This window comes from Harmonia axyridis, chromosome 7 (assembly GCF_914767665.1).
Source record: "Harmonia axyridis chromosome 7, icHarAxyr1.1, whole genome shotgun sequence".
Lineage (NCBI taxonomy): Eukaryota > Metazoa > Arthropoda > Insecta > Coleoptera > Coccinellidae > Harmonia > Harmonia axyridis.
The window spans coordinates 13,761,595-13,784,833 of NC_059507.1; the positions used below are offsets into that span (position 1 = coordinate 13,761,595).

Genomic DNA, 23,239 nt, shown 5'->3' on the forward strand with positions numbered 1-23,239 from the left:
AATCTGAATCGGGTTCGAGTTGGAATCTGCCGGCAATAGCATTTCTATTGTTTCAGGACAAAAACTTTTTGATATTGAATTTTTTTGGCCTCAGACTGCTTATCAATGGATCCGAATTCAATAGTATTCTGTGATATACATCAAGGTTGTATTGTTCTCTAGAAATCTTTCTAGCGAAATTCTCAAGATATACGCGGAAATGTTTATTACGCGCTTCTGCAGCCTCCTCCAACAATTGACCTATTGGTAGCAAAGCTTTTTCAATGGTAGTTTCTCCATGTATTAAAATCGTGGTTTAATTGTTTTTTAATTATCATCACTAGTGCCATAGTTCGATAGTAAGTGATTTTCCAGATAATCGAGTTTTGCTTCAAAATTTGGTAAATTTTGGTATTTCATTATTCCATAAAGGTAAGTCCGGGTAACAGTTTTCACACTTGAAGTTCCGGCAGTTTCTGAAATAACGAAAAACAATGATTAGCGAAATAATAAAAAAATTAAAATTTTTGTTGAAAAAAACTATGTCGTTAAAAATCGCCCTATTTTTATCATCTGCAAATTTCTGCAGGAAATTTTTGTGACATTTACTAAGGAAAGGATGGTACTCCATGATAAAAGAAGAATAATCACGGGATTTAACGGAGGACAAGCAACAAATTTTGAAGCTTAAAATTTCTTCAAAATTTGTTTAAGAAAACACTCTTTGTTATATACTACGTGAATATACTAATTTTGCATTGAGGCTGTAAATTATATTAGAAATGAAGAATATTACCAGGATTATCGAAATCCATCACTCCAAAGACTGACACCGGTAAAGAAATATTTATGTTCAAATTTGTTGTTGTTTCAAACTGTGTGATCTCGAAGAAGAGCGCACTGGTTGATTGGTCAAGTTCCAACTATCTGTGCGCGCTCAGGATGTACCTGGAATGTTTTCTAATCGACGATAATTTGTTTTAAATGATTATCGTTAGTTTTTAAAATCCAATTTTGGCCGCGTAGATGGTTAAAATTGACCTATATGCATCGTCAAGTAGTATATTCACTTATCAATACGCCGTAACTACGGTAATATACGGATTCTATTGGTTCATCAGAACATGAGTTGTATGATCATAAAAATTTCGAATAGCCTAATTATATAGTACCACTTCATAGCGGGAGCTCCAGTTATTCAACGTAGCATTCCAATCGAGTTTTGTTTCCCGTTTCGAAATCAAACACGGATGCAATCCCGGGTTATATTCCTCTTGAATCCTGGAATCAGAACAGTCTCTCGAAATGTTTTCACAACTAACCGGATCGCATAAAAGGGGATATTTACACAAGTGAAATTAAATGTTTCTCTCTCATTACGTCCCGCCTCACATATACCTATTCAAATTACGCTGAATAGCAACCCGAGACCCTCTAGCAGGGCTTTTTCGAACTAGGGCTCAGGAATTTAAGATGATGTTTACCATGTGAAAGCATATACTCTTCAGCTACGCACATCAAGGCCTATCGCCACCGAACAGAGAGTGATCTGAATAAACCCTGCTGCATGGTGGTCCCGCTTCCTGGTAGTAGTTCTGCCCAAAGTAAAGACGGGAGTGTTTGCAGAGGTATATCAGGTTTCCTTTATTCACAGGTTTCGCGTTACAAAGTGAGACGAAGCGCCGAACAGATAAAATTCGATGCGAAATTGGAAAATTTATGCACTACAAGATGAGATCCTCTGTTTTGTAGGCATTGGATATCCCGCGTGGATGGAATTGAGATTGAGATTTTTATCGTGAACTGGGTTGGGTTGAGATTACGGATTGATTCACGATGTCTGTTTATGTCTGTTTTTCGGTCTCGATAATCGTGACGCAAAAATGGAATTTTTTACCCTAAAAAATTATGCAGACTAACACAAGCTGATTAAAAAGACGTTGTCATGTTAGAAATTTGGGCTTCCGTTTGGTTGACACAATTGATTCCGCAAATTCAAATGATTCCAAGATATCCAAGATACTTACATCATTAGATACATTTATATTTTTCGAAAGAACCTAAATGTCATTTATTTCGGTATCGGTAACCCCCAGACGTATTATATGATTCAGTGAATAGAATCGTTGCAGCTCTGTTAGTCTTCCGGGAACTGCAACCAATTTGATCTTCTGTTCTTAACCCTACCTATTCATACAAATCCAGGAAGAACGTCGGTACGGTTAACGAAACCGACGACATCCTTAGGAGCCTTGGCTATTACTTCGTAAGTATCCAGAACTGACTTTCCCATATGAGTGGTTCTTAGGCCAGCCAGCTCCGGGCATTTGCACATTCGATTGTTTCTGCTTCCTTTCCACAGAGCCTGCAGATCTCATCTAATGACTTACCCATGCGGTACAAAAGGTATTTGCACCGAGAGTGTCCTGTCAGCAGTCCCACCATTCCCGGAGCTTAGCTCGTGGTAGCTTCAGAAGCTTCCTGGTATAGGTCGATGAAAGCACCACAAATTTCTTTGCCTGAGCAAGATCCGGAGTGTTTCTCCAAAGGGTTTTTCTATTGTCCCACTACCAGTGTTGGACCGCAGCCTTATTTTGGTCTTTTCCAAGCCCACACCTTGATGCCATTTTTGCAAGTTCATCGGCTTTCTTTTTAGTTTCCTTCAATACCAAAATGTACCAGTACTCATAGTATAGGTACTTCATTGCCTCTGGCTAGTTGCTTCATTGTTTTAAGGCACTCCCATATTAGTAGAGACCCCTTGGCTTTATGATTCCAGAGATCTCAGCATGGCCTGGCTGTCCGTGCTGATGTAAATACGTTTCTTTTGAGACACTCTTGAGCACAAGTATAGACAGCTAGTGTCTCGGATAGAGGGCTCACTTCCAAAGGATCTGGAGATCCTCGTTTTAGGTCCATATACCTCAATACCTGTGCCTCTTTCTGATTTTGATCCATCGGTATACCATATGAAGGACTTTTTGACGAAGAGTTTTCCGAAGTTCAGCCTGAGCCTGACCAGTAAGAACACATTTTTTTCTTATGAATTCTATTTTATTCATCAGCTAAGTCACCTTCAAAAGTGAAACATGTTACGAGTGTATCGTTGTCTAGTAAGGGGATCTCAGAACCCCTTCGAGCTAGAAAAATGTAATGGCAATTTTCGAGCTAGATTTTGAGAGAATTAATTTGGTGAAGACCGCATCCTCAAAAATCCAACTGTTTTCAAGCTATAAAAAAATCAGAAAATGGCATGAAATGAAAAGTTTTCATAATTGGTGATATCATCATGATACAAAAACAACCTACAGGCACTTTTTTTGTTGAATCCATTGGCGTTATCATTTATTATTTATTGGCATTAGTTTTGAAGTTATAATACATATCTAAACGATAAAAAAATATTTGTAAAAAGATTCGCGAATTGCAATATGATGTAGACATGTAGACATATTATAGAATATTGGAGGACAGGAGTATCCATCTCAATTTCTAAGCATTATGTACATACATATAATAAATGTTCGTAGTTGGATATTTCCTATAGGAAACTACAATATTGTTCAATACACAAGCTCGCCAACATAAAAACCCGAAATCGGATCAGCGGACAAGAAAAGCCTTCATAAAAGAAACATAATTTTTCGCATTTCGAGAGAAGGCCGACTCGTAAGTCCTATATGAATCGAACATAAAAAATGGAGGAAGCATTTCTTCGACGTCAATGGATCGCTAGATTCCTATATTCCTTCCGTGTGTTGAAGCACCGCTGGAGTCAGGTTATAACAGGGATTCTCGCCCAGTCTCTACTGCCGCATTATTATGCAATTTCGGGAACCGTTGAAGCATCGATAAAACGAAATTCCATAGAGGGTTCCTCCACATCTACGCTCCTGGAGATTTTTGCTGTTAACCTAATATTATATTTCATTCAGTAGATGCTTTGGATTTTAAAATTCAAATAGGGGAGTTTTCAAGCGTTGCACATACATAATAGAAGGAATTTTATAGTGGTGATTCTTTGCAGGGTACCTATTCTTTCAGGTATGGATGATGTGAAGTTCATCTCGAGTTACTCTCAAGTTACTCAATAAGATGATATAACTTCAATTTATTCTCTGATCTCAGTTTCAAATCTTCAATTGTTCAATTGTCAGTGCAATATTTCAGGAATGGCGAAAAAGTTCGAAATCATTGGAAGTCATAAAAAATTGTCAAATTGACTCTTCAGTCTATCATTCGCTTTCATCTCAGATGCTTGAAAAAGTGGCTTCTTGAATAAAAAATGAAAAAAGAATTGGCGAAAAGTTAGGATCCAAAATTTCCTGATCTGTGAATATATATAAACATATAATTACGTGATAGTTTTACTTAAAGTCATTTATCTCTCTTTTGGGACAATAAAATAATAAATTTAAACTTGCAAGTTTCTTTTTTCTTTTCGATCTTGCCAATCATCAAAATTGGTGAATGATATTGAGGAATCAAATGAGAAAAGCACAAACGTGAATTCACTCATGAGATAATGGCGCCCTTGGAGACCGCATATACAATTATGTGGTCTCCAAGGGTGATATTGCTCATGAATAAACAAGCGCTCAAAAGCTCCTGACTTTGCAACAATGTTTACTAATTTTTTGGTTATGTTGTAACAAGCAAATCACTGAGTTGGCAGTACAAGAAAGTTATTCTCAGGTGGATGTTACTTCAAAAAGGGTTCTCCAATGAGAGGTTTCATTTTGATACAGAAGAAACGAGTTTATTTCGAGAGAAACCAAGGAATTTTTATTTTATTGTTAAGAGCAAGGTATAAAAAACGGCTGCCTTGACTAGAGTTGCGACACCAAACCCTTTTCATGGAATTTTCTATGACCATGACGCACATTTGCGGCTGTATGTCCTCGATAACATAAAGAATTTCATCTCTAAGGTCTTGTTGGATCGATTGTGGAGCTTTGACATAGACCTTATCCTTCGTGTGCTCTCAAAGAAGAAAGTCTAAAAGTGTTAAATCACAAGTTACGTCATTTTTGTAGTGGATTTCAACAATATAAATGCGTTTTTAACCATATATTTTCCATTTTTAGTAATGTCGTACTTCCTACCATGTATATTACTGGCCAAATGCCAAGAGATGACATGAAATGCAGATATTATTGATACAATTTTCCCTTTCAGGAAGTCCAAGTGATCAAAGCTCTAATACTCGGTGAAGAAGAACGTGGTCAGTCTCAATACCAAGTGGTCTGCTTCATTTTCCATTTTCCCAAAGACTCCTTCATCTCCTCAGATGCAATGTCCAAACTACGTCAAAAGAACCCCAGTGCTATCAGACTGCCTGAGCAAGATCTAGCTAGAGACAATTACACGATGGACTATAACGTTATCCTTCAGCATTCTGGAGTGTTTTCGCCTCATGTAGCAGACCTGTGTGCAGAGGCAAAAGAAGCAACTTACGTCAGACATGAAGATTTGACTGTTTGGTCCATCAATCAAGGTGAGTGGTGACATTTAATTCAGATGTGCCAATTTGGTGGTTTCCAAGGAAAAAATCAACGAATGAATGAACCAACGCTAAGAAGCTCCTGCTTCCGATTCTTTGGTGTTTTTGGATTTCAGGCCTTTTGAGTTAACAAATTTTACCTTCACTGTTGTTGATGATTCGTTCGTCTCGCAAATTTTTGAAAAAATAAATGAAGGCTTGTTTATTTTTGTTGCATAATTCTTTTCATATAAAAGCCTATATTATTTTTGTTTTTCAAAAATATTTTAATTGAAAATTGAATGGACTTATTTCTCTTACATATTTGGTTTTTCAGTAAACAAATAGTTTCTTCTGACGTTCGTATCGCGTATTCGTGCTCCATCTTGTAATAGGTATATGCCATGTCGAATCTCATCCTCGTATCAATCTCTGTGTTGATGTTTGTGATCTTAGGCCGTCGATTTAACTAAATCGCAGCCACAACACGAACGGATCAAGGGTAATATTCCAAACTCCAATTAATATCCATGGAAAAGCCCTGAGGTTCACCCCAAAGTTATGAACCCAGCGTATATACCTCAGGTGGTGTCATCAAGTAAGCAATCATTGTGGATACCGTATATACATCCCTCATTTGGTATTAAGTTATATTCTGAAGTACATGGCGATGAATCGATTAATGGATTCTACTCGAATGACGTATTTGGCCTAATGCCTACTCTATTCGTTTTTTTCCTTTTTATTTAATAAAGTTGAGATAATATTTTTTATAGTATTATTATTTTAATTCTTTGTGAGCGCTCTTTCCCTGAATATTTTGCAGTTCGTCATAATGTACAGTTAAATCCAAACCAAGATCACCTGAAGATGTCTCAGTGGGGGCTTCGATAACTAAGAAAAGTTATAATTATGCACCATTAGTTAACACCAACAGAGAGGTTACCACAGACGAAGAACCGACATCGTTGCAAACTCAGAACTCGTCTGAGAATTGTAATCACCTTACGTCCCTCCATAATGTCATTTCGAAGGTAACTCCGCTCCCTACGTGGCGAATAACAAAACTCGGCAGTAGTAACTTTCGTAATCATCAAGGAAAACCACGGATCTGGGGAAATTGAATGAATTACGATTTTTCCAAGTCCGAAAATGCAGGAAAACTTTCGTCAGACAGGCGGCACTGGGGCACTTAAAACTTTCCTTTATTTATCCTCGCGAAGAGAGTGAAAACGCAATATTTTATGTGGACTGTATAAAATACAGATCCCTTTGTTGCTTGTTTTTTTTGCAGGGCTAATAACGGATCATTCCTCGGCTCTTTGTTATACGGCTCGGATGTCCTCGGATATTCATTTGTGATTCATTCGGCTTTTCGTTCTTTCCGGTTTTTATGGAGTCTTATAGTTTTGTTCTTTTGGAGATTGGGATGTATGGGATTTATTTGGCTCCAAAAAATCGTTATAATTCAGTTCAGCCAGCAAAAGTTTATGTATGTATACTGGGTGTCCCGAAAAATGACGCCAACCCGGCGCATTTTGATAGCTTAGGTCCAGAATATCCAAAATTGATTTTAGTAAAAGTGTCTTAGTTTTCGAGATATCGAGAGCAGAGTCATTGTTCTGAGTGCCATAGCTACATAGCTAGGTATTTTGCATTAAGTAATAGTAACATAGATAGAGTACACGCAATTTTTACATGTCCACAACATGGTTAGGCTGGTTTTAGAGTCACGCTGACCGTCAGCGCCGAAGCCTACGCGCGTAGCAACTAGAAACTCGTTTCAGAGTCACGCTGAACGTCGTGAGGTACAGTCATGCCCAACCACAACTTCAATCAAAAAACCAGTATCAATATCGCGATTCATTGTTGCGTTGACTGTCTCCGTCAGCGCGTACGTTTTACGTAACACAGTAACGCTCCCTGAGCTCGGTAGCGCGTCAGCGTGGCCTGGTCAGCGGCGCTGACGCGTGGCGCGTAAGCGCTCGATTCCTCAGCGCTGAGCCGTCAGCGTTATTCTAAAACGCTTCGTAAGTAATCATACATATTGGCCTGTCAGCGCCGACGGTCAGCGTGACTCTAAAACCAGCCTTAGATTACGTTGTCGGATTGTGATATATTTTCAAATTTACAATTTTACTATATTATGAATGTATATAATATTGAATGAAATATAATTATTTGAGTGATTCTCAATTAAATAAGCAAATCTGAATATTTGGAATCCGATATTTTTTCTAATTGTCGAATTTATAATGAGCAGTATATTTATTATTTTCTGTATCTATCTACTGATATCCAAGGTTTGGCAACTATTTGTCTCCTAGTGTCATCGGTTGTTTCACGTCGTTTGGCGCGCTTGAAGTTTGTTTTCTGAATTTCTGATATATTTAGGTATTTATTCCGATATATCTTGAGTAAATATGAAACGTTTGTAGGTAATCTATCGATTCCTTCGAAAATATTGTAAGTCCGAGAACTGAAAAATTCGATGTACAAACTTAGGATTATCAAAGCCATACCCCTAAGGGATCCGTAGAAAGGCTTTGTTAACGGTCGAATTGAAAACAGCCTGAATGCCCATAAAACTCGGCATTTCAGGGCGAATAATTCAATTGAGTTCAGACCAGTCTACAACTACAACATATGTTCAACACTTGCACCGACAACAAGAAGATTAAAGATTTTCACATCTTTTCCCGAAACCGACGAAAAAGTACCTGCAACGACCCAAGTGACCAGCGACCCTAAGAATCGATTAGACAAATTATCATCTTCTTCAAACTCTTTTAGTGGGTTGGAAATAAATTGAATAAGTGTTTTTATCCCGTTCTTTTATTTTCCTTAATTGTCCTTGGCCGTGAACTACTTTAGTCACAGTATAAGGACCACAACCCACACGTTGATTCACTATGGGACATAAGAAGTGTGTTCTTTGTGGAGAAACTCGCGAATTGAGTTAAATATCGTATTACTGATATATATTGAGTCCGCTCTCTTCATGTCAAATTTGAAAGTTCATATTGGGGACAAAATTTGTTTCTGAAATTGGCATATGCTCCTCTATCTATGTTTATTACTCTGAGGTTTATAATGTACTATTAGTCAAACTCGAATTTATAATCTCATCTCTATATTCCACAGCAGTCGTGGAGGGAAATAATAACCCAAAGCAATCGTATACTTTCACTACATTGAACAGTCCTTCCACCTCCGTCCTTGAATAGAAACGAACGTTTCCGGAAACTATAACCATTCGGCAAAAATAGTACCCCATTGGACATTTCAATAAACCCAATTCTCACAGCCGGGACCCTGAATATTACACCGATACGTGATAAGATCGAGTCTGAACGAAAAAGGGTTATTTCGGTACCCCCAGAATGAAAATCGATAGTCCTAAGAGTCCGACGGCTCGGAAGTGTGTTGTTCCGGTTTTATTTATTTTTGAGCAGTGGTGGCTGAGGGGAAGTGCGCCGTAAAGCCAGGTTACGGTGCACGGGAGGATTATGGATGCTGCGGAATTTTATTTTCATGGGAAGCAGGAGGTGTTAGTTTTATGTGGATGTGCACCTTTGGATGGGACGGGAACAGCTGATTAGCTGATTAGCTGAACGTGAATACAATGGATTAGTAGGATTGGTTTTTGGGATAATCTTTATTACCCTTATTAAGCAGGTACGTCACTGACGATGGTTAGGCCAAGTTTGATATTAACAGTACAGTTCCGAGCTAACAGTTAACAGAGTCGATTCTCACAAGCCTCTGTTGAAGTGAATCTTTCACCAGCAAGATTGTTCGCCATGGACAGGAACAGATGGTAATCACTTGGTGCCAGATCCGGAGTCAAAGAAGGATGCGTAAGGACCTCCCGACTAAGCTATAGAAGCTTCTGGCGAGTCACTATAAATGTGTGGGACCTGGTGTTGTCCTGATGGAACACAATTTCTCTCCTATCGGCCAAATCTGGCCGCCTCTGGGCGATTGCTTCCTTCAGACGGTCCAATTTTTATCAGTACAGTTCTCAGTTAACAGTTGAGCCATAGGAGAGCAGCTTATAGTAGATAATTCCCTGCCAATTCCACCAAACACACAGTGAAACCTTCCTGGTCCTCAATCCTAGCTTGGTCACCACGTTTTGACCACGACCGTTTTCGCTTGACGTTGTCGTAAGAGATCTACTTTTCATCACTTGTCACCAAGCGCTTCGAAAATGGGTCGATTTTGTCGCAATTTAGCAATGAGTTTCCGTTAACTCGTGTGGTATCCATACATCAAGCTTCTTCCTGAGACCAGCCTCTGGGCGATTGCTTCCTTCAGACGGTCCAATTTTTATCAGTACAGTTCTCAGTTAACAGTTGAGCCATAGGAGAGCAGCTCATAGTAGATAATTCTCTGCCAATTCCACCAAACACACAGTGAAACCTTCCTGGTCCTCAATCCTAGCTTGGTCACCACGTTTTGACCACGACCGTTTTCGCTTGACGTTGTCGTAAGAGATCTACTTTTCATCACTAGTCACCAAGCGCTTCGAAAATGGGTCGATTTTGTCGCAATTTAGCAATGAGTTTCCGTTAACTCGTGTGGTATCCATACATCAAGCTTCTTCCTGAGACCAGCCTTAAGTAAATGGTTCCAAATGGTTTTTTCTGCAATCTTGGGTAATTTTCACAGCTGGGACCCTGAATATTACACCGATACGTGATAAGATCGAGTCTGAACGAAAAAGGGTTATTTCGGAACCCCCAGAATGAAAATCGATAGTCCTAAGAGTCCGACGGCTCGGAAGTGTGTTGTTCCGGTTTTATTTATTTTTGAGCAGTGGTGGCTGAGGGGAAGTGCGCCGTAAAGCCAGGTTACGGTGCACGGGAGGATTATGGATGCTGCGGAATTTTATTTTCATGGGAAGCAGGAGGTGTTAGTTTTATGTGGATGTGCACCTTCGGATGGGACGGGAACAGCTGATTAGCTGAACGTGATTGCAATGGATTAGTAGGATTGGTTTTTTGGAACAATCTTTATCACCATTATGAGACGATGGTTCTGGAAAAATGGTCTTCGGTAGATCCTCACTTCCTTCATAAAACAAGGCATCATTTAGCATAGTAAGAATGATTCGATTTAGGTCAACTATGCACCGTTTCGTTCGATAACTTGTTGCCATTTTGAAGGTAATATCATTATGCCTATCTCTTAGAAGCGTCTTAATTGTCAAAAAGTTGAGTCAGTCGATATCCGCAAGCATCTGTTAAAGTGAATTTTTCACCAGCAACATTGTTTGCCATGGACAGGAACAGATGTTAATCGCTTGATGCATGGTCCGGACTATAAGGTGAATGCATAAGAACCTCCCAATCAAGCTCCCGGACAATACAATTCTGAGTTAACAGTGGTGCCATAGTGGAGCAGCTCATAGTAGATAATTCCCTGCCAAACACACAGCAAAACCTTCCTGGCCGTCAAACCTAGCTTAGCCGTTTCCGCCGGCTCACCGCGTTTCGACCACGACCGTTTTCGCTTGACGTTGTCGTAAGAGGTCCACTTTTCGTCATCAAGTACCAACCGCCTCAAAAATGGGTAGATTTTGTTACGATTCAGCAGTGATTCGCAGATGAAAATACGGTCCATGAGGTTTTTTTGCGTTTACACGTGTGGTACCCATACATTGAGCTTCTTCTTTAGACCAGATTGGTTCAAAACGGTTTTTGGTGCAATCTTTAGCTCTTGGGACATAAAAACAGTGCTTACATAATGGTCGGACTCGAAAATGTGTATGATTTTATCGACATTTTCGACAATTGGACTTCCAGTGCGTATTGCAATCGAAATTGAGCGTGATGGGCAGGTACATTACCAGGACGATAAACACTTTTTACTTTTTCAGCCGCCTGGCTTGCATTTTCGCCTTCATCGAAAAAAAGCTGTAAAATATAGCGTATTTTCTCTTTGCCAGTGTCCATCTTTGACGCACGCTCAAACTAAATTGAGTCAACTAACCACAAATCTGTCAGAAAAGTTTTTGTATTACGAAATCTCATCTTTCCAACGCCATTTAATGGAACCCGATGAGACTCATACAACGCGAGATACAGATAACTATAGCTATCTAATGGAAAAAAAAATAATGGAATTCCAATTACTACAGCTCAAAGTTTACAAACTATAGTGTCAATTATTATATAACTCAAACTTGAAACATTTCAGAAATCGAACCATTCCAACGGTTCTTATCGACAATAATAAATCCGAAACTTGCGCGAGTTCATCCGAAACAAACCTTCCAATACAGCCGAAACGAAATCGAAAGCGATGAATTCCCTCAAAATCCCTCATACCTCTCCAACCTCCCCACGTGACCTAGCACTCTTATTCGCGGTCGTCAGGTGTGCTAAATTATGCATGTGAGACTTCCTCTTCCGGCCTGCGGGGGAGGCGAAAGGAATAGATCCGGTACTTCCCACCGCGACCTTAACGAATATCCAGTGGCGGCGCTAGGCCAAAAGTACATGATAGACGATAAATATTAGGTGTACAACTTTGCTTGCTTCCTTCGTTTTGCAATAGATGGCTGTAGCGGTAAGTGATAGTCGAAATAAATAGATCGTAGATTTCATACAATAAGCTTAGGTATTTGTAAACATAACGCCATTGAAATATTAGTCGATTTGTGTCTGCATCATAAAGTTATTCTCGATTGAACGTGTCAGCTTACGAGCCAAATTCTCGTAATTTGCGGAAGGTTTTAATTTTCAGCTTCAATATGAAGAAAACTGCGGCTGAGGCTCATCGAATGCTCTCAAATACCTATAGTGAGGCCGCTATTAGCGAATGAACGTGTCGAGATTGTTTTCAACACTTGAAGAACGGTGATTTTGACGTCGAAGACCTGCATGGCGGTGGAAAAGAGAAGGTTTTCGAATATGCAGACTTGGAGGCTTTACTTGATCAAGACTTGTGTCAAACGCATCAAGAATTGGCAGGATCATTGGGAGTGATGCAACAAGCCATTTCAAAACGCCTGAAAGTCATGGGAATGATTCAGAAACAAGGAAATTGGGTGCCGTACGAGTTGAAGCCGACAGATGTTGAACGGCGTTTGTTCGCTTGTGAACAACTGCTTACAAGGTAAAGGCGAAAGGGATTTTTGCATCACATTGTGACTGGAGACGAAAAATGGGTTCATTACGGTAATCCTAAGCGCAGAAAATCATGAGGATATCCCGGCAATGCTTCCACGTCGACGGCCAAACCGAATATTCACGGTTCGAAGGTCATACACAGTGTTTGGTTGGACCAGCTCGGCATAGTGTATTATGAGTTTTTAAAACCGACTGAATAAATCATAAGCGATCGCTATCAAACGCAATTAATGCGTTTGGGCCGATCATTGAAAGACAAACGGCCCCAATACAACGAGAGATATGATAAAGTGATTTTACGCTATCACAATGATCGACCTAATGTTGCGAAAGTGGTCAAGACATACTTGGAAATGTTGAAGTGGAAAGTCTTAACCCACCAGCCATATCTTCCAGGAGTTGCTCCCTTGGACTATTCCTTGTTTGGATCAATGGCATAAGGCCTGGCTGAACAGCACTTTCGGTCTAATGAAGAAATAAAAAATTGGATCGATTCGTGGATCGCTTCAAAAGAGGACCAGTTTTTTCATCGCGGGATTCGTACGCTGTCCGAAAGATGGGAGAAAGTAGTGGCCAGCGATGGACAATACTTTAAATGATGAATGTATAACCAGTTCTTTACCATGAAGCCTCGAATTTAGGATAAAAACGGCGGAAGTAAAGTTGTACGCCTATGTAGTATGTTAAATTTTATGTTAGATCGAGCATATTTCAACCTGAGACGTCGAGACTCATGTCGCCCTATATTCAAGGAAAATAAAATATTAACATTTCCTACTATACATACATGTTAAATTATCTAATTTATGTTCACCAAAATTTGAAAAACTTAACACATGTACAGATTTTCATAGCTGCAATACGAGGCATGAGGATATCTTGTGTAGGTACTTCCAAGCATAATACTAAAAAGTATGAGTCGTCACCTACCTTCACAGGAATTGAACAATATAATCACTTGCCTAAACATTTTGAGAGAATTGGTGAAAAACAATATAAGAAAGAAGTAAAATCAATGTTGATTGAAAATTTCTTTTAGACTGTTATAGAGTTCTTTGCTTATCCTATCATTTAAATCTTTTTTTCAGTACTCACTCTTACCAGCTGTGTTTTATTTATATTTTCAATATGTTGTGTTATTTTCTTCTTTGTTGACTATTCTTATACATTTGTATGATGTCCTAAAGGAGGAATAAATTATTATTATTCTTCAAAGGCATTGTAAATTCCATATTATTCAAATGATTATATGAGTTTATAAACAAAAAATAAAATTAACATTGTTCAACTTTTTTGAGAGGTCCCCTCTGGCGCTAGGCCGTCGGCGCTCGACGACATTCTTGACGACTAGCGCCGCTACTGCGAATATCCGAGTGCCGAATTGTGTGTGATGAAGTGTCGACGCCCCATAACGAACCGGCGGCTAATCTGCACAGTTCTACGCCAGGAATATTCTGTTAATTATTCAAATCCGGAAAAAATTTGCATATATTCAAATGATCCCTCCGATAAAACTTGGGATTATTCAAATTGGTCGCCATCGATTGCCCCACGTCACCTTGACGGGACTGCCCCTTTTCTGCGAGTGTTTATGCGTTGGGTCAGCAACCTGTTGCGTCAATTGAGAATAGAATATACTAGAGCGTCCTCATTGTGAGTGGACCGGGAGATTGTGCTCTTATTCGCCATTCTTTGGTGCCCTATCGTCTCTATTTCTGGCCTACGACAAAGAATTTTGCAAATATAGCCTTGTGTCGGTGCTATTCGCTTTTATTTTTAGTCATTTTAATTTTTGAAGATCACAATTTATGGGTGAAAAGTATGCTCACAAATATTCTTATAAACAAAATGAAATATGAATAGAAACCATTATCGAGTTTGGTCCGATTCGATAGGAATTTCAGGGCAGGACCACCGCCAAAAATTTTGATGCCCCGGCAAACATTTTGGCGCCCCGACAAAATAAAATTTCGCCGCACTGCTTAGCCTAATTTATCTGAATTTTTTTCAAAAAAGTTTCTGTTATTCCTCTCAGGCATCTTTTCAATTTCATAATTTCTATATGACATATGAAGTCGTATTTCTGAACTTATAATCATATTTATCGAAGGAATTTTCGTTTATTTAATCGAAAAACGCCATGAATTGTTCAAAAGTACGATGCTCTATATGAAAACGACAACGCAGTTCTTCAAGGTGCATTTGTGTTTTCATAACTAGTTGAGGGAGCCTATTCGATTATAATAAATAAATGAAATTAGCGCTTGGCGATTTCTTAACTACAAAGAGTCGTATTTTTACTAAGAAAACATTTTTGTCAAAAAGGATATCTTGTTTTACTTTGCTCCCATATAATTTGGTGCCCCGGCAAAATGTCCGGTATATCGGTCTTGGTGGCGGTTCTGCTGGGCAGATGATAGTGTTACAGAACCAAAAATAGCAACTTTACACGGCTGATCATAAGAGTGAAGAACCAGGAAGCATTGTTACACCTACAGTCTGAATGAAGCCTACCGGCGCATTCGCCATTCTGTTCTATTCTCAATTTATCAAAATTGTTACCTAAAGTCTGAATAGTGGAGAAATCATTGAATTGGAATTACAATACCCTTTCAACCCTGTATGATTGGTGTCCCTACAGACTAATTACGTAAGAATTATCAATTTTATAATAGTTGATTGTAGATTTGTGGTCACAAGCTGAATTCGTTTGTAAAAATAACAGTTTGAACGTTCATGTGAAATTCGTTAATGAAGCAATTTAAAAAAGCTCTCAAAATTTTCAACACAAGTCATACCTTTTCTGATGTGTTGAACTATAAATTCTAAATATATTTATTTCAATTCATTTCTTTCATTTTTTGCCTTTGTGTTGGTGATGATTTTCATATCTTTAAGTATAAACAAACCTCAAAAATACATGATTGTGGATTATAAATACATTTTCATTATAATCTTTAAATTTGGTTTGAAATTTATGCCTTTTCACAAGGTATCCTTGATCTTCTTCACAGTTTATCTAATATTCATTCTTTTGGCCAGTGGTTAGACATTTGATAAAATATTATGCTAAGCCTGAAATATAAAAGCTCATAAGATAATATTTTGAAGTGAAAAATAATGCTGTAATGGTAAATTGTGAAGACGGCTTCACCTTGAAGGGTCTACCTTGAGGAATAGCCGCCTCTGTGAATATTTATGCGTTCGGTCAGCAACCTGTTGCCTCTTCTAGGTCGGCATGTTGCGTATGGTTTTGATGGAGCTTCTCCTGGATCGAGTGACCTTCAAGTGTTCAATAGGATTGCACATTGATTTAAGACGTTGTCGAAGAAGCATTCGAAGCGATCTGATTCTTGTTGATGGACACTTGAGGAATAATCTGCGAATTATACATGGAGTCTTATCAATTCGGTATGAAAAAGTCATAACAGATTCTTCAAGAGATCATATGGCTAATGGCTAATGATAAGATTTTCCAATAACAGGTTCAATTCATGATGTTTGTTGATGACGAAAGTAGTAGTTTCAAAATGTTGAATAATGGACTTCCGCAAGGATCGGTTTTGTCTCCCATAATTTTCAATTTATACTTGTGTTACATCTCTCATACCTCATCTGAGAAATTCTTCTATATCGATGCATTTGCTCTTGTGTTTCGTCATTTTGATTTCGGAATTATTGAAAATGATTAATAGTTTTTTTGAATGATTATAAAAAATACGAGTTTATTTTAAGAAAAATCAATGTATGTTCATTCCATTATAAAGATGAAGGTATACCTTTCACAAAAACAAACGATAGCAGCCAAGTGACGGTTGCAGTACCATATCCTTTTCATGCAATTTTCCATGACCAATTCACATATTTGCGGGTATATTCCCTCGATAACTTCACGAATTCCGACTTTGAGATCTTGAATCGATTGTGGAGCATTGGCATAGAACTTGACTTTCACGCGGGTCCCAAAGAAAAATGTGTGAAGGTGTTAAATCACAAGATCTCGGTGGCCAATTGTGATCACCTTTCCGAGAAATAACAAGACCAGGAAGCTTATCTTGAAAAATTGCGATTATTTCGTTGCTAGTTTGGTACCATCTGTGTAGTGAATTTTAATTTTTAATTTTACTTGTCAAATGTCAAAAGATAACAGCTTCAAGAGTGCCCAGATAGCAGGCTATGCAAAATGGAACCTCTTATTTGAGAACCCTATACAACAGACCTAATCCAATAGTTCTTAGTTATCTCTACTATACTTAAATGGCGACTACTTGAAAATGATGCCGATTTTAGTTCTAAACTATCAGTGTGATAATAATCTTCATCAGCTCCCTGACACGATGCCAGGAGAATTCTTCCTTCATCGTGATTGGGGTCCTAGAGAACTTTATTACCCTCCACTATTTAAGACTAAAATTCTAGGGAATTTCTTCCTTTTAGGTATGATTGTAAAATTTTCAATTGATTCAATGATTGTTAACCTTAGAATAATTGTTGTTTCTGATATTCACAACTGAAATGTGAACAGAATTGAACATTATAAACGGGATATAACAAGTCCAATTCTTCCTGGTGAAGTTTCTTATCCCGGAAAATCAAAACCAACACTTAACACAAATAAATCTACGAACTCGACGAAATTACTTCAGAAACTTCAACGAATTGTTAGAACCGGAAAGATAACTAGTTTGACAAGAAATCACTCTTGCTCTCAAGCCAGAAAAGATAATAAGAAAAGCCATTAAAATCCGGTCAAATTTCCACTGTTATGTACGCATCTATGAATGTATTGCATATATGAATAGAAAGCTACAAAATTCAAAATGTCAGCTATCACGAAAGAAATGAAAACAGGACCGTATTTCAAAAAAGTTACATAAAATATTAATTCTTTGGTTTGCTATTCTTTTGAAAAAGGTGTGTTATTCAAAGTAAAATTGAATTCATTAGACTGAATTATGTATTTTTTTCGTAGCAATAACGGCATTCCTCTAAAACATGTAAAAAATATAGATTTTAAAGTCTAAAGTAAAAACCCAATAATCTGAATACTGCTCTGAAAATATTAAAATTACATGAAACGTTTTGAAGGATTGTATGATACAATAAAAATCTATTTGGAATAGAAAATTCTACACTACTGATTGGATATAGAAAATTCTGCATCCAACGAAGGTGAAAATTTCCTTTCAGCACAAAAACACGCAGATTTATTTACCAGTCGATAAAATCCCAAAATCCCTGACTGCCGCTACGTAAAACACATGACCTAGCGATATTTCACTCCACTTGAGAAGTTGTGCTTATATCGGTACCTTATCTCGACAACACATTTGAACAGAAAAGTCAGTTTGTGTTCTCGGTCTCATAAAGAATCGATATAATACATAATTGGACGCATTACCCGTCATAAATTCGAGATTGAAGGGATTACTTTCTGTGTAAAGAGAGTTATCATGCATTATATGAAGAGACTTATGAATTCAATCGATCAAAATATTTGCAGTATGATTTTACTTGCAAAATAGTTCAAATTAATTTAATAAGAACCCCTTTTTTTATTATTTCACATAAAACTTTATTTCGGTAATTTTATTTATGTATCATCAAGAATCCAATTACCATAGATTGGATTAGGATATTACAATTTGAATCAATACAATTATTTCATCCAATTTTGGCGAGTCTTTCACGAGCCAAGTTGGTGTAGGTGCGTCCTCTTCCAGGGGATTACGGTATTTCGTCCCGAGGTCGCTAGTGGACTCATCAGTTATTGAAAAATCCAGCGATCTCTGCCTAAGATACATCCTCTCACACCATGGTGGAGAGGTGACTCTGCTGCAACGCGTCGATCCCTATGAATTCGCCGGGACCAAAGTAAGTGTGGCGCGAAATCCAGAACCCCATTTCTTGAGCAGAGTCACTACATAATAATACATTTCCTTTCAGTTGTTCTTTCTTCATAGCTGTAGTTCTTGCTCCATTCCATGCTTGTCCTCTTTTATTGATTATTTCGGTTGAAGTGTTATTCTACGTTTACTCAGGTCTCCCTCTCTTTTTTCTCTTCTGTATTTTGGCTTCCCATATTTGTTTTTCAGGTCTTTCGAGGTTCGTTTTGTTTAAATGTCCCCATCAAGCTTGATTGTCTTTTATCTATAAATTCGTGTAACTGTTCTATCTATAGATCTCGACGTATTTTTTCATGTCTTATTTCAGTTATACTCTTCTTAGGTATTTAATTTCCTCGGCTTGGATTTTACTTTTCTGTTTTTCTTTTCGTCCAGTCATTACTACTATGTATTTCGCCGATCTAAGTCCTTTCGAATTTCAAAAATGAGGAGCAGAAGATGTTGTTGATTTTGTGCCTGAAAGAAATTTTTTTCGATACATTTAATGATATGCAGGTCATTCCATTTGGAAAAACGCAATTTTTATTATTTTAAAGCCTGTGATTTTGAATAACTCTGTATGATTAGGGACGTATTTCATTAGACGTAAATAATACACGGGATATTGGTAATCTATTTCAACTTTCTAGGAATCCAAGCAGCGAAGTGATTGCTGTTCAATTGAAGCTATATTTTGCACAAAAAAAGAAGTAATTCAATCACTTACCTGAAAACCTCTTCACATAGAGAGAAGGAAGTTAATTCATAAATAATCGACAGACTACGGCAAACCGAGAGAAATTATAATATACAGGGTGTTCTATTCGAACGAAGTTGTTAGTAAATAAATTTAAAAAAAATAATAATAAAATAATAATAATAACGTGGAAATCTTCTGTTTGACAATGGTTATGTTGATGGCATTTTGCCGATACATTAACCAGATAGATAATTAATATCGTATGATATTACACACTTGAAATTGTACTTCTTTTTTTTTGTAAAGTTAGTATTTTTTCATACAAACGCAGGCCGAATAATATATAACATTATAAGAGTTAGAAGAATATTACGCACGACTAGAAAAAGTGCGTAGTTCTAGGAGTACGTAATTGTTTCACAACTCCAATTGTGTACAGTGCATCCCATTTTGGGTGAGACAGCCAGGTTTCTCGCTTGTTATTTAAGTTAGAGCCTTGGGGTTTTCACGTTCCTTTCCTACTTTTTCGTGAAACTCAAGTTGGTCTAATCAGATTGTGCATAACTGTTTCCGTTCAAAAGATACAGGGTGATTTTGGAAATTGATACTTTTCGGACCCCTTCTTTATCTCCGAAGTTATTAGAAATAATGCTGAGGTAAAAACTACTTCTGAATCAGAATTCTGCGTAGAATCCAGTGGCGTACTCATTATTTTTTTTCGGGGTATGGTTTAGAAGATTCAACACAAACTTATGTTTTTTTAAATGGAACACTATGTGTATCATTACTTCGTTGAATTCGTTATTTTTTTCCCTTCAAAATGATATATGACACTATGTAGGTAGGATGTTCAGAAATGTTAAAAAAACACTAAAACATCAAATAATGATGATTTTTTGTTAATGGGCAATGGATTTCCCATAGAAAAGAAGAATCAATAATAATAACAATAATTTATAGCGATGACAGCTAGATCAGATTGGTTTTTTCTCTCCAATGCCTACTTGATAAAACAATGCTCCCAAATGCATAGTAGCCATAATAACAACAAGGATGTTTGTGTCATCAATGACCTACTATTTTTAAAAATCGAAAGTAATAATCCTCTTATTGAAACATAGAAAATTCATGGCCCATTTACAAAAAAATCATCATTATTTGACGTTTTAGTGTTTTTTTAACATTTCTGAACATCCTACCTACATAGTATCATATATCATTTTGAAGGGAAAAAAATAACGAATTCAACGAAGTAATGATATATAGGGTGTTCCATTAAAAAAAATATAGGTTTGTGTTGAATCTTCAAAACCTTACCCCGAAAAAAAATATTGAGTACGCCACTGGATTCTACGCAGAATTCTGATTCAGACGTAGTTTTCAGCTCAGCATTATTTCTTATAATTTCGGAGATAAAGAAGGGGTCCGAAACGTATCAATTTCCAAAATCACCCTGTATCTTTTGAACGGAAAAAGTTATACAGAATCTGATTAGACCAACTTGAGTTTCACGAAAAAGTAGGACAGGAACGTGAAAACCGCAAGGCTCTATCTTAAATAACAAGCGAGAAACCTGGCTGTCTCACCCAAAATGGGATGCACTGTACTATACTTTTTCTACGACCACAATCATTTCCATAAAAACTTAGGCAAATCACGACACAATTAGAAAACTTCAAAACGTTATCGGCTATGCGGACTGTTACGAATTCGTTTCCGTGACAACTACTAAAGGTTTCATCTCATTGGTTATTCGCCGTGCGATTTACTTTACAGATGCTACCGTATTGGTTGTAGACCGTGCTTTCTGTTTACATTAAAGTAAATCGCACAGTTTTACATTGCATAGTGCTCAAAATAGGCAGTTACATAGTTGGCGAGATTACGAATTTCGCCACTTCCTGTAGGGGGATTAGAACAAATATTTTGGGGCGATAGAACTGTGGTTTCTACACAAGAAACCAAATTTTCAAAAATCATATCTTCCATTTTCCGTAAAGTCAAGGGTTTCATCGATCGTGGTCCACTTTGTATATGTGGTCACCAAGAATGGAATTGACGCATGAATTAACCTTCCCCATTAGTACATGTGAATCATACCCCTAAATGTTGGTCCATTGGAAATAGATTTTGAAAGTTATGACTGGAAAAAAATTGACCCTAAAGATGCTAAAACTAAAGAATTAGTTAAGCAATACTTCTCATGGACTGGTGAATATAAATCAGGCCGGAATTTCAATCAAGGAAATATTGTCAAATAAATTAAGACATTGACACTTTCAGAATTAAGCTCTTACAAACTCACTTAGGAGATATAAGTGTTTTTTATACAATTTGTTTGATTGAAATGTTAGTTAAACAATACTTCTCATGGACTGGTGAATATAAATCAGGCCGGAAGTTCAATCAAGGAAATATTGTCGAATAAATTAAGACATTGACACTTTCAGAATTAAGCTCTTACAAACTCACTTAGGAGATATAAGTGTTTTTTATACAATTTGTTTGATTGAAATGTTAGTTAAACAATACTTCTCATGGACTGGTGAAAATAAATCAGGCCGGAAGTTCAATCAAGGAAATATTGTCAAATAAATTAAGACGTTGACACTTTCAGAATTAAGCTCTTACAAACTCACTTAGGAGATAAATCGACCTACAGACAGCACCAAACATCACGTGAAAAAACCTGATCGAATCAGTTCTCCACTCCAGACTAAACCAGTACGAACCTGATCTGGACAAAAGTGATGCTCCATATGTGTCGAATGAATTTCCAGCCCGACAGGCGAGAATATTTATTAGAAACTCCTCACCTGTAAATGTTGGATTGGAGCACCTTTATTTATGGTTCCGAACAATTCGGGACGGGTGATGGACCTGACAGGGAGGCTGTATGGGAACCGTAGTGGATTTAACATTCAAAGTGCTTCACGTCTGAATGAGAATAAATAATGTTCCAACGTAGTAGCTATTGCGAATTTTCACGTGGAAACGCCTCGCCTGGAAAAACCAACCGAAATGCGTTTGACGCTCGACTGAAACGGAGTGTCTGGATGAGAATAGATGCATTTGATTCTTTTTACGTATCGATCGAGAAGGATGGGAGATGAAGAGAAATGGAAAATTTTCGTCCTTTACTTTCATATTTTAACTACAGCAAGTGAGGAAAGCACTGACGTGAAGTTTGAAACTTCAGAGCGATCACTCATTCATGATTCATGCGTCCTTGGAGAGCAATCGATTGTATTCAAGCAGAATATCAACAAAAAAAAAAAGAAACGACACTAACGTGGAGTCAGAAGCTGTTGAGCATTTTCATTTATTTCTCCAATTTTTTTTAAATGATTTGGGATATTTTACGAGGATATAATGCATGTAGTGAAAAAAAACTCCATTCTTTCTTCAATAGATGGCTAAAGTTATCTGTATCTCGCGTTGTATAAGTCCGATGCAGTTCCATTATATAGCGTTAGAAAAAACGAGATTTTGTACTACAAAACCTTTCCTGACAGTTTCGTGATTAGTTGACTCAGTTTAGTTTGAGCGAGCGTCAAAGGTGTACACTTTCAAAGGAACAATAAACTATATTTACTTTTTTTCTTTTTCTTCGATAAGGGCGAAAATGCAAAAAGGGTTTATACTCCTGATATTGTAATAGCCAATCAGGCGCAAGTCGATTCCGTTCCGGTAATTTCGACCGTCGTATAGGCAATATTTCGGTTGTCCAAGAGCTAAAGATTGCACCAAAAACCGTTTGGAACCATTTGCATAGGGCTGGTTTCAAGAAAAAGCTTCCGATGTATGGGGACCACACGAGTTTACGCAAAAAACCTCAGGGACCCAATTTCCATCTGCAAATCGCAACAAAATCGACCAATTTTTAAAGCAGTTGGTGACTGGTGGATCTCTTACGACAACGTCAAGTGAAAACGGTCGTGGTGAGCTGACCGAAACGGTAGCCAAGCTGGTAGTGACGGCCAGGAAGGTTTTGCTGTGTTTGGTGGGATTGGCAGGGAATTATCTACTATGAGCTGCCCCCTACGGTACAACT

General features: G+C 37.6%; 1 protein-coding gene across 1 annotated transcript in view; it reads left to right on the plus strand.

The window, feature by feature from the left end:
- Positions 1-23,239, plus strand: part of LOC123683751 (out at first protein) — a 255,380-nt gene that overhangs the window by 190,460 nt on the left and 41,681 nt on the right. Inside the window, exon 3 of the mRNA XM_045622624.1 lies at positions 5,158-5,476. Within this exon, the coding sequence (XP_045478580.1) occupies positions 5,158-5,476 (319 nt within the window). The remainder of the gene's footprint in view (positions 1-5,157; positions 5,477-23,239) is intronic.